Raw genomic sequence first — 14493 nt, forward strand, 5'->3', positions numbered from 1 at the left:
TTTTAACTTTCAAATGTTTTGTGGAGCTGGTTGGGAGAATAACTGCTATGTGTTGGACTCTAACGCTACATCTGTACTGCTTTGTGAAGTGTTTTCTGACGTGTTACAGCTGATTTTATCTGGACTGCTCAGAGCAAACACTGATCCCTTCAGAGCAAAGTGACTGTGACATTAGTGTTTTTATGCAACCAACCTAAACAGCATTTTGTTGCATGAAATCCGGTGTATATACTGTATTGGGGTGAAGCATCAAAGCAGGTAGAGGTGATTAAGGACACCTGTGGATAGAGTGCCTGGAAGTATGTCAGAAGGATATGGGAGTTTTGTTTCAGAGAGGATTAGTCTTTTTCCCTCTGAAAGGGACTCTGGTTGTGAGGTATCATACATGCAGCAGGGATTCATGGGGGCTCGGGGCCTGGGAGACAACTGGGAGCAAAGTTATTTGATAGGATTGACATAGCCGGATGATATAATTCCAATAAATAATATGTTTCTTTATAAACTTGGTCTGAAAGTGTCCAGTGTAATTTTATGTAAACTGTGTGGCAATTTTTCTACAGATATCAATTTCAAAGGATTTGGATCAATGGAGGATGGAATGCAAAAATAAGTCCAAATTTCAGACATAATCCTACTCTTGTCAGTTATATCTGAGCAAGCAGGGTCAAATTTAGAAATTTTTATATTCAGTCCAGGAAAAATTCATCAAGAGTAAATGTAGCTCTCTGCATTTAGTATCTTGAGGATCACTGCCATTCTATATCCAAGTAGTTCCAAAAGCCCACGTTTGTGGACTTGTACTAGTCAACTGAGAGTAACACAGGTGCTTGTCAGTAACAGAGAAAATCATATTTTAGCCTATAATGTACTTACTTGAGGTTTGCTTGGAAGCTCTAAATTTAACACCATTGATAATGGTTTACTTGCTTTCAATTTATGTAAATGTAAACAGTGCTCTTACTGACTTCTGAAAAGACTTTAGTCAGTAATATATTGTGACAACTGTTTGCATTTTTTTCAGCTGTTCCCCTGTGCCTCAATGGTTACCTCCTTGACTACGAACTGTGAGTAGCCACTCATTTGGAATATTTACATTACAGCACTGATGTTGATTAAGTATGTACCTGTTATGTCACCTGTTCATCACCTTTGTAACCTGAATAATCGTGATTGATAGTATTTACCTTGTTCTAGTTACCTTTTCAGTTTGTAATCGTGCTGATTACCCTTCTTGGGAAAATTTATATTTCTGTTTATGTATTTGAAATGGACTAAGTGAAAATTAATCCAGCGTGGGGAGGCACCGTTTAGCTATTCTAGGACATATATCATCATTCTGACTTTTCTCTAGTATAGGCTAATTTCCTGATGACTCTGTTGACCCCTCTACTCTAGACATATTCCTGTGAAATGCCCCCCCTGACACTTTATGGCTTCATATATAATATACACAGAATGTAGTGTTTTTTTCTGAATCGGGCCTTTAATTTACATAAAATGGCATAGAGCTAACAAAGGTGGGATTATGCCATGAATATTAGAGTGGTTGATGAACTCAGCTGCCCAGCAAAACAGATAGAATAAACTACCTTTGACAATAGAAAGGAACACTTATTCCCAAGTGCCAGTGTTAGGTTGACCATGCTTCACAAGAGAATCGCTGAAAACCGATCCTCTTTAATAATAGTCTGTGGCCAGCAGCTGTAGTATAGCAGCTTTATTTGGCTTTTTAAAAACATGATAAAACAGGTTATTTTTATTCATATGTGTACAAGGGAGGAGGGGGATGTGTCTGTGTGCCCTTCATAGTAAATCCTATTATAAGCCCTTCATGAAGCATTAATATGTAAAAGCCGACCTCCCGCCATCTAATCTAGTATAATAAGGGCTTGGATACATTATTAATTTTTGTCACACATCTGAGGCCCTCTTTTACCAACCAAAACCCCCATCCAAATCCCTTGTTGCATCATTAAATTGTGAAAACAGCTTCATCATTCATGACAGGAAAATGGAAGGACCCTGAGCCATATGGCAGAGGCAGCAGTGGTACCAGCCACCCATAGATGTTTCCCCAGTCCCCTTCTTACAGTGACTGGTGCTTAAGAGACCCTGCAATACAGTAAGGTGACAAAATCATCTTGGGCTTTTTGTGCAATATAGGCTTCTTTGCCTGGAAACAGGCAAACCCAACACCAGTGCCTGGGGTTGGAGCCCAGTTTAATCTGCAGGATTTTGAACTGAACGTGAAAGTACAGTTTGGGGGGTTCTCTCCTACAGTGCAAGGTCAGCTTACGTCTGCAGAAGTTCAGAGGTTGGCTCTTGGCTAAGCATACACAAACTCCTGGGTCATGCTGTGAATTATACATCATTTGCAAATCAGAAAAACACGCAATATATCTACTTATAATTTATAGGTACTCTTTGCACTTGTATTTCTAGACTAATGCTTTACCTTATGTTTTTTATGCTTTCTGTCATTAAGGCTGAGTTAGAGAATAATATCCTGATTTCACTGACACACTAGTGACACAGTTTCAGTGAAAATCCCTGAAACTGAGATGAAATGCACCGACATACAGTTGTCTGAAATATCATTCAGTTTATTCATGCAAATAATCCTATCAGATTACTTGCTAGGAAGAAGGATTTAGCCCTTAATAACAAGATGAATAGCACTTTAAAAACAAAGATGAATTTGAAGTGAAAGGTTGATTTGTATGTTTTCATTCAGGTTAGAATGTGACGATGAAGAGTTCAACATGGATGAGAGATAATTGCATTGTAGAGAAATTTAGTATAGTTGTGTAGTGATGATTCTTAATGTGAATAGTGCCAGGATTTGTGGTTTAACAGATAATAAGAAATATATGCCATTATCATAGAATTATAAGGGAGCTTTAATTTTTTAAAAATTGTCATTTTGTTCTGCCTTTTGTATTTCTTTGTGTAAGAAAGTTCTGATGTCTGAGTATGCACAAATGAGCTAAAATGGTCACTCAGCTTTGTTTTACCAAGAAAAGTCTGTAATTATTGCAGAGCTATTTTTGAAACAGTACTTGGCACATACGTGCATAACCTGTATTTCTATTTTAAGTATGTAACTGCAAACTTGGGAATTAATTCCCTATCCTGCGTAATCTAACAATGACCCACTAATTTTGGAGAATCTTCCCTAATTTATAACAAGTATTTAAACTGTTCACTTAGGAAATCAATGAGAAAATACTGCCACAGCATTTTGGTAATGCTTTTGATAGGGCAAGGTGGTTTTTATCATAGGTTTCCAGCATGGTATTTAAAGAATTTTAAAAGAATGTATCAGAAGTTAAAATTTAATGATATATAATTGTCCTGAAATGAGATGGTAAAAACCTGTATGGTTTCACACCTTTCTATGTATGTGTGACAGCACAGCAGGTAGTTTATTCACAGGCAGTGGCAGCTTTGCAATAGCATGAATGAGGAACAGGAAACATTAATTTAAATAAAATTATTCTATTTCTAGAGTAAAAACAAAACAAGCGCTTAGTTTTAAGGCCATCTAGCCTGACAATCACTATGGCATTAACCCTTATGTTTCACTTGATTATCCCTTATGTTTCGCTTAATTATCCCTGTACTGAAAACATTTTATAATAGCTGAAATGTAACTTCCAATATAGCAATCTAACACCCAAAGAAGAAGAATCTATCATATCATTTCTATAGTTGGACCAATGGTGGCTAGTTGTTATTGTTGGTATTTATGCTTTTTTTTCATTTATATGGTTGTCATTTACTGATTCTTGTTATATCTTTCCATGGGACTAAAGTACACATTTATACCCAGCAATTTTTTTTAGTGGAGTTTTATACATACTTTGTAGTCAGATTACCTCCTAGTATTCTTTTTTATATACTGATATCCTGAATACATAGTTCTTTCTATTTCTTTCACCATGTGACATTATATACTGACATCTTTTAAGTAATTAAGGATCTCTAAATCTCTAATTTTTTGACACACATATTAATATGCACGTACCCAAATTACGCACAGCAATCCAAGGACAGTGTCATTGACCTAAATACACTCACTGCATTTAAACCAGAAAAATAAATATCCCAGGATTACATCAGCTTCCTTATTAGAGCATCACGTTGGAAGTTCATGATGGGTTTCTAGTTCAGCATGGCTTAAGATCCCATTCAGCGTGACTGCTTTCCAGGGTGGGTCCCCACTCCCTGATGTCACTTTGCGCTTGGGTGTCGTATATATTGAACAGAAGCCAGTTTACCAAACAGTATTTAATATATCATCTGATTGTCGGGTCCTTTTCATACCCACAAGTTTATCAGCATTCCCAAAATGGCTGATGAAATGCAAAGGTCACAGTAGATCTTATTTAAGGACTATTCAGCAGTATCATATCTTTGAAAGGTTCATAAACACTAGCCAGGTAATCGGCAGTCTCCCAGTGTGATGAATATCACTAGTCCAGTTACAGGCACTCTCTTGGTTGTGCAAAACACAGAAAGGAGGGGTTTCATCACAGCAAGTGATGACCCATGCAAATACTCCAAGTAACCTGGGGTCCTTATGCAGCAGACAGGCAAAGACATGCATATTTTGGGAATGACACAATACACCTGGGGTTTGAAGTGCTTGTTAACTCACTCAAACAGTATAAATCTTCCTGGAGGAGCTCAGAGTCAAGAAAAACTGCATCAGTTTCCAGTTTGCTGTTTTCAAAGCATCAGAACAGCAAAATCTGTTTATAATATAGTTGTTAAGATACTACAAAAGAATGTAATTATTAAATGACATTTCTGAATTTCATATCAGAATATTGCATCCCTCGCCTTGGTTTAGAACATTTAAACACCTTGGCTATTGCATTCCATTTAAATCAAGTTTTGAATTATAGAGTTGGAGAACCACCAAACCACAGATTTCTTTTTCTTTCTTCTAATAAGATTTCAGTCCCTGAGAATTATGATTGCTTTTTAAAATTTGCCAAGATGAGTTGCATTCTGATTAGCCCTAGCCAAAATTCTTTTCATGGACTAAGTAGAAATTACGAGTAGGTGGGGTTGGAGGACTGTCAGCATTTCAGACCCTTTGTGTTCACATCGCATAGTAATCATATAATGACAACCCCTCTGGTGGGAGCCTCTGTAATGTTGGCATTAAAACCTGTACTTTAAAAGGATTCCAATGAGATTTATGTGCTTTTAAATGGCATTAACTCCCATTATGAGTAATAGCTCAGCTGATTAAATAGTGTGGATATATGGTATTAGGGCATCACACTTGAATTTTCATGTTTTCTTGTATTTTTCAAGGAGAAATACTTTTTAACAATGCAAAAGCAACTCAGTTCCTTCCTCCTAAAAGCCTCACTCGCAATAGTCAAAATCCACTATGATTTAGTGATAAACATAACATTGAATCCCCAACAACCTAAAAAAAAAACCCCAAAAAAAACCCCAAACTCACTCTTTATTCAGTTTTTGGGGAGAAAGCTTTGCTATTACTTATCAGAAAGGGTTATAACCAATAAAAATTCATATTATTCTGGATTTGTCTCTGGAATCTGCTTCTCTGTTCTGGCCCCTACAGTCTCGAAAGCTCTGAATCATAGCCGATTTTATCTCGATAGTTACGTAAAAATCTCGGCAGGAACCATGAATTCTACTCCCAGTGCACTGCAGCCTGGGGAGAAGGGCTCTTTTTTTAGTATAAGGCTGTACATATGTTCAAGTAGGAGAAGTAACCTAGATTACTCACAGACCTGGATGTCCATGTAACAAGATGCCTTCTCTAACCTACTAGAGCCTGCTCGATACTCTCTGCTATCATCATGTCTTGCTTAATCGATGGCAAAGTTAATCGTTCGTTTTTCATTGAGAAGTTAACCCTGAGAAAAGGTCTAGCTGTAACAAACCCTACCCATGGGACTCTGCATTGCTCTTCCTTTGTTGCCTTAGTCTGCTGTGGTCGGTTGCATAGTGCTTTCATACCAGCATCTTCCAGCAGCAGATCCTCCTCCAGGAGGACAGGTCTCTAGCCTCTTGGGGCAAAAGAGAATCCTCTTCTTTTTCCACACACTACTCAAGGGATGCAAGTTTAAAGCTTCACTGATTGCAAATGAGGGGACACCTGAGGTCCAATCCCTGTGTGAAAAACTATGTTGTCTTGCAACGTACTGAAGGTTCCCTATTCTTACCAAAGTCAATAGAGGTTGAAAGTGTTTAGGAGCACTGACTCTATTGACCACCTGAGAGGCAAGTGCTCAGGAGATGTTTTGTTTCTGAACGTTCTCTTTTGAAATTTTTGAATGCAGTTTTGTTTGACCTTGTTTGTACTATAGCAGCATAAATACACCTCTTTTAGGTAAAACATTTTTCTTAGTGTTGGGCTGAAAATACCGTATAACAGAAAATTCTCAATGATGCAATATAAGATAAATTGAGATCCAAGCTATCAAGTGCAAATTCCCGAGAAACTCCATTTGCTACTTGTAAGTCTGTAAATCACTGAATCTGATCTGTCAGAAGTAATGGGGAGCTATGCATGAGAAGAGCAGTGGGTCAAGGCAGAAGACAGTAACTATGCACCAGCAGCCTTGAGTTCTACAATTAGCAAAGGATCTCAGTAAAATGCGACCCATCGATAGACTCAGTTGAAGAAAATACGTTAGAAAGTTCGAAGCTGAGGGCTGCTAATTCTTGATTGGCAGTAAGTATTTTAAAACAGGGGCAGAATCAAAATTAATGGTTTCAGCCTTGTTTGAAATTAATGCATTGTGTGTAGAAAGATTTTCTTGATATCACAGGAAGGTCATTTCTTCCATGTGTTTTACCTTAGAGAAACTTTCAAATTATGTCAACTCAATCTCTATAATTGGTTGCTAGACTGAATCTTAATGTCAAGCAAACTCAGTGCCGTACACTCAGCAACTCCCTGTCAATAATAAATTAAGCTCTCAAAGCACACCTTAACCTTCCTCCCAATTTCCTTCCTTCACACTCTTAGCAGTTGGGAGTCAGTCGCTCGCTCATGCTATCTTTTCCATGTAATCATTATCTCCTTCCCTTCCAGGAAATTAAAGTCTTGAAAATCTCCCTTTTTCTTAAGCTCAAGACTGAGTTTCTCACAGATGATCTTGATTATGGTGATGTTATTCTAAAGTTTATTATTTTTTATGTAGAGCACATCTGAACTTCATTTTTCTGTATAAATTCAGACTTGCTCTGAATGCAAAGGAAACCATTGACGTCACAAAGATATTCAGTGAGGTTTGTAAAAAAATAAATAAATATGTTACTTGGCTGTCATCCACCACAGTGTGAAGGGACCAGTTGTGGCTGTAGCACGAGGCTTGTAAATCAGCAGGGACTTTTATAGTAGCTCGTATTCTATTGGTGCTTTAGGCTTCTAGGCCTGCATACTCACCTACTTGACTTTTTCTTATGCAGTTTCTTGGAAAAAGTATGGACATCAAGGCTTTCACCTTATTTTGGATGCCGCTTTACCCTACAGTCATCCTGTTCATTTCAAGTTGAACGTGTAGATGTCAAAATCTCTTTGTAGCATTCAGGAACTAACTTGTATTTCCACCTCCTCAGTACTCTGTTATTCTAACCACTACATCTAACCATGCAGCACTCTATTCTCTGCCATTTTTATCTACAAACTAAATATAAATCACAGCCACTATCCATATTTTACTATTTGCAATTACTGGCATGTACGTCTTAGCTAGTTCCTTAATTAAATCTGTGATTTACATAGTCATTTGCCTTGTGTTGGAGTTGTCTCAGAGGCTTCCACAATAGTAATAACTAACCACTAATCTGGGAAAATTGCTGAGTTAAAATACACCCAGGTTAATAACTGGAACTAGTCTTCATTTACCATTGTAAATGTTTGTGAAAAGGGGAGACACCAGATTCACTTATGCCAGGTTGTGTTTCTACTAATGAGTTTTCCTGGGAATGTCCCTGCCATTGACTTGCAAACCTTTGTAGTTGCACCACTTTAAATTTGGATTGATTCGAATGACTTTACCGATGTTGCTCTGGATAATGAAGACAGATTTTTGGTTCTCTGAGTCAAATTCTGCAGTCTTTACTTAAGCCAAACTCCAATTAATCCTGAGGGGTTACAGCCTGTGTAAAGATGCAAAAATGTTCGAAGGAGGAAGAAAAGGAAAAGAACCCTTTAATTGGCTGCTAATTGTTATTTGAAATGTCCTTTTACATTTCTGAAGCGTTATCAGAAGGATGACACTTGTAAACAGACAGGCAATGGATATCCCAGTTTAATGAATGTTGTATTGGGGTTTATTTGCTTTAAAAGGAGGGACATGAGGGTTTTCTCGGTTGCAGAGCCTCTCTCCATTAGTAAATACTCGTTCTTTTTAATGTAGGTCTCTGTCTAAAAAGCTATTTACCTTGGAGAGAGCATTTTTGCCGCAGCTCCCCTCTCTCCTCCCCTTCTTTCTCAAACAAACACAAGTAAGCTTGCTCACCAGGCAAAGCTCTCTGCCTACCCAGGCCTACCTTTGATGTTGCACACTCCTGAGAAGAGTTAAAGGTATATATTGCCGATTTTAGTGTCCATTTGCACTTAGTTTGTTATTGTTTTGAAGAGTGGCACTAGGACCTTCGCTGCTTCTGCGAACGATGAGCCTATGGCATTAAGCGTGGATGTGAAAGCCTCATGTGTCTTGAATACTCAGTGGATCTAATTAACAGGTAGAATCGCACCCTGGGTGCTTGAAAAATTGCCAGACACCATAGAAACGAGTCCTTAAGTCCCCGCACCATCTGCACTTTCTTTTCATTGTGGAAGTCTCATTGAAACATGTTTTTCGACCATTCTAAATTCATTTGTGCATTAATGGAGAATTCCTGCTGACGGTTTTCCTTGTCATTAAAACAAAAATCATAAAATTCTTTCGTTCAGTCACGGAAAAAAAAAAAAAAAATCTCTCAAGCTTTGATGAAATAATGAATCTTTGAATTTGCCTCTGAACACAGGCTGTTTAAATCTCATTGCCACAACCTTCTTAAACGAGGTATTAAAGGAAAAAGAAACAAACACGAGATATCCCGCGTGAAACCAGCAGGTAGTTAAGACAGGTGGGCAATGCGTCACCACATCCGCCTTTCCGGATTTCATACTATTATTTTTTCTTATTTAACGCCACCGCCTTTGAACTAGGGGGCGGGGGGGGGGGGGGGGGGGGTGGAGCGGGGAAGAGAGGGGGTGGAGGGGAGGGTTTGCTGCCAGGGTGCGGGGGAGCCTCAGCTGCGGGGGGCCCGGCCGTCCTGCCCTGCCCCCGGCTCCGGGGGGGTATGTGCGTGTGTCAGTGGCTCCCCCCGCTCCCCGGCACCTCCCGCTCGGACCCTGGGGCTATTTAGGCCGTCGTTACCTGTTAGCTGCCAGCCGGGACGAGATATATCCGCCGGGGATTTGGGTGATTATGTATCCCCAGAAAAAAGAGCCGTGGATCATGCCAACTGTTTCAGGATCCCAATTAAACTTCGCTTTCTTCCAATGCAAGGGACCGGGACAGAAGGAGAGAAAGAGAAGAGGAAGGCTGTAATCGTGCCAGATTAAAACATTCACACGCAGAAACTTCGTACCGGGCAGTTGAGGGGGGCGTTTCTACCGCGGGGGTGGCACTTGGCCGGGGCACGGGGACAGGGACGCGGCGCGCCGGGCGCCCAAAGCTGCTAACCGTGCTTTAGCCCACCACAGCGAATACTGCAGCTGCCCGCCGGGTAAATAACCAGCAAAACAAATTCAATAACAGCAATAAACCCGGCACCGTCCGTGCCTCCCCCTAGGACACCCCTAGTGACCAGAACCGCTCGGCCGGGGCGGTCTCCGCGGGGCCGGGCCGGGGCAGCGCAGCCCCGGGGAGCCGCTGGGACCCGCGGGGACACCCGGCTGTCGCTGCACCCTCTCGGAGCCGTCTCTCCCGGCTTGCAGATACAGCCCTGCGCCGTCGGTGGCGGGAAGGGGACGGGACGGAGGGGACGGCGGAGGCGCCGCCTGCCCTCCCTGCCCGCACGGCGGTGGCTGTGCACCTTCCCCGAGCAAGGAGTAAGCTGTAGGCTTTTGTCTGCCGACTTACATATTTAACACTCATCCGTATTTATCATCCACCTCTTTCTCGCTAGACTATTCCCCTTTTTAAAACGGGTCTTATCGTTTTAACGCCTTTTATCGACGGAAATTCTTTCACTGGTGTTTTCAAACATTCCTGCACAACCTCCCGGTCTCCGTTACAGCGCGGCGCATCCGCCGGCGGTCGCTTATTCGACGCCCTCTTTCCCCCATCCCCTACATTTATTTTACGAGATACCTGCGTTTTTTCAAGATTGTGTGCGAAAGGGAAAAAGAATAAAATGTATATCTGCCCTCAAATTAATACCGCAAAATGGGGCTGGGAACCGAAAAGGAAAAATAGGAATAATCGGTAAAAATTGTTTCTCCTTCAAGAACGGGGTTTCCCTCCTATAAAGGGCAGCGGCGGGGCCGGGCAGTGCGGGGGGGGGGGGGGGGTGGGTGGGTCCCGCCCCGGGCCGGGGAGCATCGCGGGATGAAACGGGGGGGTGAGGGGGGAAAATGCTGCGAAACCGTCCGAGCCCGTCTCGCCTGCGCTAAAGGTGCTCCACCTGGGAGTTATACTGGGAGGAACGGAGTTTACGAGGGAAGGGTTCCCACCTCTTTAATAATTTTTCCTCCTCGGTGTATGGTGCTGTTATTGACCATATCCACGATGGCCACTCCTAAATTACATCGGATCCCGAAGGAAATGCAGAATCCCAGTCCACTCATGATGGCAATGATGTACCTCCGGGGCAGCCCGAAGCAGGTACAGTCGCACAGCGGGGCTTTCTTCTCGGGCATTTCCATGGGCTTTCCATCTTCCGTCAGCTCGATGGTGTCCCCGGGCTTCTGCCTCTTCTCTAGGACTCTGCCCGACACAAGAAGGGAAAGTCAAGCCCTGGCCGCCTGAGCGCACAGCCGCTTCGGGTAGCTGATGGCTTAAGTTCACCACTCCCCCCGCCCCTTTGGCTCGGTTTGGATTGATTTGAGGATTTATTCCTTGTTTTCCATTCACCTTCAACTGTTCTTTGGCAATGACCTGTGGGAGTCACGATTAGTCATCCCCAACTCCCCCCTGCCACCCCGCCGCAGAAGCCCAGGGAGGAGCTCTAGCTGAGAATTGCTCATCTATCATTAAAGCCTTCTGCTTAAATATGTAGGACGCATTAAGAAGACATCATCTCTACCACTGCAGAGGCGCCATGTTGGGTAGCCCAAGAGGCATAGTATGGAAACCGAAACAGTCTTTTGGAGAAGGTTTTATTCCCTTCTTGCTATGTTAGAAACACCCAGGGGGTTGATCACGGTGTGTATCTCGCTTCAGGTCTGGGAACAGAAGAAATATTAACAGAAAGGGAGGGGGGCGGCGATATTGCTACTTATTTTAGATTTGCAAAATGGCTGTCACATCCAGCGAAAGAAAACATGACCGTCTTTAGAGAACTGGCAGCTCCGGAGAAGTCTTTCCAAAAGATCGTACCTGCTCAGCTACACGGTGTGAGCGTGCGATCTCTTAGCAGGTTTAACCTCCCCTGATGGGCTTTAAACTCGATCTCATTGCCCCCACTCCCTTCTTTTTATATGAGAATCCTAGCTCCTAGAAAACAATGTGCAGGAATCTGACGGGAAATGGTTGTTTGCAACTATTTCCAATCAACAGAAAAATACCCAACACCCCCCCACCCCGCCACCCACCAAAAGTGACAGAACATTTCGGTTTATTTCTTCTTTGCTGGAAAAGCTTTAAAATTGCGATGTCGGTAGCAAGAAAGACCGGGTTTATCGAACAAGTGTCCCATGCTGAATCTTTTAATGTTCTTCTGTAGTCACTCAGATATTTAAGAGACAGGGAACCTAACCGCCTCCATCCTAGCTCCATCCTCTTGAGGAGCGAATATCGCACCATTTCCCGACACTCGGGACTCTCCTACCGCCGCCCTCACCCCTGCTCTAGAAATTCTCCTCGGAGCATCTCTTTGAGGTTAACTCATCCGGCTAATGGAGCAGTAACAATTAGCAGAATCAGGCTTAAAACGTTCTCCGTGTTTCGGAGAAAATACAGGGATTTTCTCCAATAGTTACTGAATTGAAATTCTTCCAATTTTTCTTTGCTGGGAGAATTATTTCCATGCTTAAAGACCACACCATTAAGAAATGTTTTAAAGACGTAAGTAAAATAAAACACCGTGGTTTTTTGTTCAAAACTCGTTCGTGCGAATAAAGGACTGTGTAGAAGTGTTTTCTCCCTGAATGGGCTTCTTGTCTTCGGGAAGACACTAGAAATCAATGTGTAAGGGACAGGAAAACTATTTTAATTCTGAAAAATCGGAAACACAATACTTCAGTCCCGCCCATTGAAAACAAATAGTAATTTGCGCATTTGTTAATCAAGGAGGGAGTTCAAACGGAGTTTTGCTGGCAAATACAAACACCGTTTCTTCATTGTTCACTATGTGAATCATGTAGACATGATGATTTTATTTTAATGTTATAGAATCTTTTAGGGAAAAAAAAAAAGAGGGTTTTTTCCTTAATTATCTTTTAAGCAGTTATTCTGGATTATCAATATTTATTTTCTTTTCCTGACCATGGAAAACAATTAAAATATGACCAAAAAAAAAACCAAAAAAAAAACCCCTGTAGAATATTCACTGTGTTGTTGATTGCTTTGGTTTTGCTTTTGGCTTTTCAATATTGTACTGCTAAAACTGAAATCTTACTTTTGTCTTTATCACTTCACTGATATGTCCCCTTCCCTGAAAATGGCAGCAGAAGTTGTGACTCATGCTGTGGAACAGCCTTGTGCCTGTGCCCAACACTGCCGCATAGGTATGGAAAAAAGACTTTTACGTGACCTACCCTAGACAGATAAATCCGCAGTTACCTGTAATCTGAATTCGAAAAAAACCCACTTGGGGGTAATTTCTAGCAGAGGGCACAATCGAAAACAATTGGAATTTCACAGACTATTTTCAGACGTCCTGGAGGTCACCAAAGTCGCCAGATTGGATGGAGGGAGATGTGTTAACTTTAGTGCGTACCCTCTTTAGGTATGCGAGAATTTGGGCTTGTTTATCTGTGCGTACAGGGCTCGAAGACGGTAGAAATGTTCTGTACACACAGAAACATACTGTTGAGTGATGCCTTTGAGTTAGCAATTGCAGTTGTGTATTACTTATAAGACAAGTGGATGCTTCTTAAGGCAGACGGATAAATAATTAAACACATCCCTCTGTATATTTCAGCTTCAGGAGAAAAAAAATCGTTCGGGTATCAATTATTTATACATCTCCATGTTTATCTTCCGACGACGACGAATTACACAAGGGACAAGACTAATCGAAACAAGGAAAGATGATTATTAGTATTAGTATTAGTATTAGTATTAGTATTAGTATTATTATTTAATGGCTGGTAAAGGCAGGGGAAAAGATCCTGGGAATGCATTGCAAAATTAACGGAGAAAAAAATTACAAGGAGCTGCTCTCTCCTAATTATGATTTCAAGATGGGATCCTGTTTTTGTGGGAGAAAGATGGGGTAATCCTTGGCTACATATTTACTGACACCATCTACGAATCAGATAGAGAAGTTACGAGGGTGCCATATTGAGAAGCTTCAGCACTAGTTTCCAGGATCCAGATTATATCGGCGGTATCTCAGCAACTCCCAGCCCCTCCACCACTACCCTCCCCGAACCATTCCACCTCCTTCAGCAGCTGGCCGTTAAGAAAAGCTTCCAAATATTTCGGGGAAGTAGAGTCGTATAAGAGATCGCAACCTTACCTGTAGAGTTGACCAAGCGATTTTCCAGCAAAATTCTTCAATCCCTCCTTGCCAGGGGTCAAAATCCTTTGTTTTACCGACTCCATTCCTGCAGGGATGGCTCTCTGGATTCTGCTCTGCTCTGGATAGGGCACCGCTACGAGCAACGATGGTTCATATTGCTTCAATCTCTTAACTTTTCCCCCTCATTAAATGGCTATCAGTGCACCTTCGGCTAAAGGGAGAGTGAGGGAGAGCGTGTGTGCGTGTGTGTGTGAGAGAGAGGGAGCGCCGGCGTGCGGAGCCGGGGGGGTAGCGGGGGGGGGGGGGGGGGGGGGAGAGAGGGCGAGGGAGCGCGCCTGTGTGCGGCAGCGAGCGGGGAGTCTGAGAACGCTGCAGGCAGCCCCCGGGTTTCCCGGCAGCGCGGAGTTGCCAGGCACGGTCAGAAACTCTTCTCGGCCTTGCAGGGCTCAGTGGCGGCGGGTGGAGGCAGTTCCATGCCCGGCTGGGAGGGGACGGAGATCCCTTTTGCGGGAGCGCTTCAGAGCAATCTCGGTTTGGCGCTGGCGGTGTCCCCGGCTGTAGGGCTGGAGGGGGAGGGGTGCGCTTCACCGCCGT

At 42.4% G+C, this 14493-nt stretch overlaps 1 protein-coding gene across 1 annotated transcript in view; it reads right to left on the minus strand.

Moving 5' to 3' along the window:
- SLC17A6 (solute carrier family 17 member 6) overlaps positions 1 to 13982 on the minus strand; it is a 32703-nt gene extending 18721 nt beyond the window's left edge. The window contains exons 1-3 of the mRNA XM_074148832.1: positions 13897 to 13982; positions 10727 to 10979; positions 9426 to 9544 (exon numbers count right to left, since the gene is read on the minus strand). Of these exons, the coding sequence (XP_074004933.1) occupies positions 9426 to 9544; positions 10727 to 10979; positions 13897 to 13982 (458 nt within the window). The remainder of the gene's footprint in view (positions 1 to 9425; positions 9545 to 10726; positions 10980 to 13896) is intronic.
- Positions 13983 to 14493: the final 511 nt, after the last annotated feature.

This window comes from Numenius arquata, chromosome 6, assembly GCF_964106895.1.
Source record: "Numenius arquata chromosome 6, bNumArq3.hap1.1, whole genome shotgun sequence".
NCBI lineage: Eukaryota > Metazoa > Chordata > Aves > Charadriiformes > Scolopacidae > Numenius > Numenius arquata.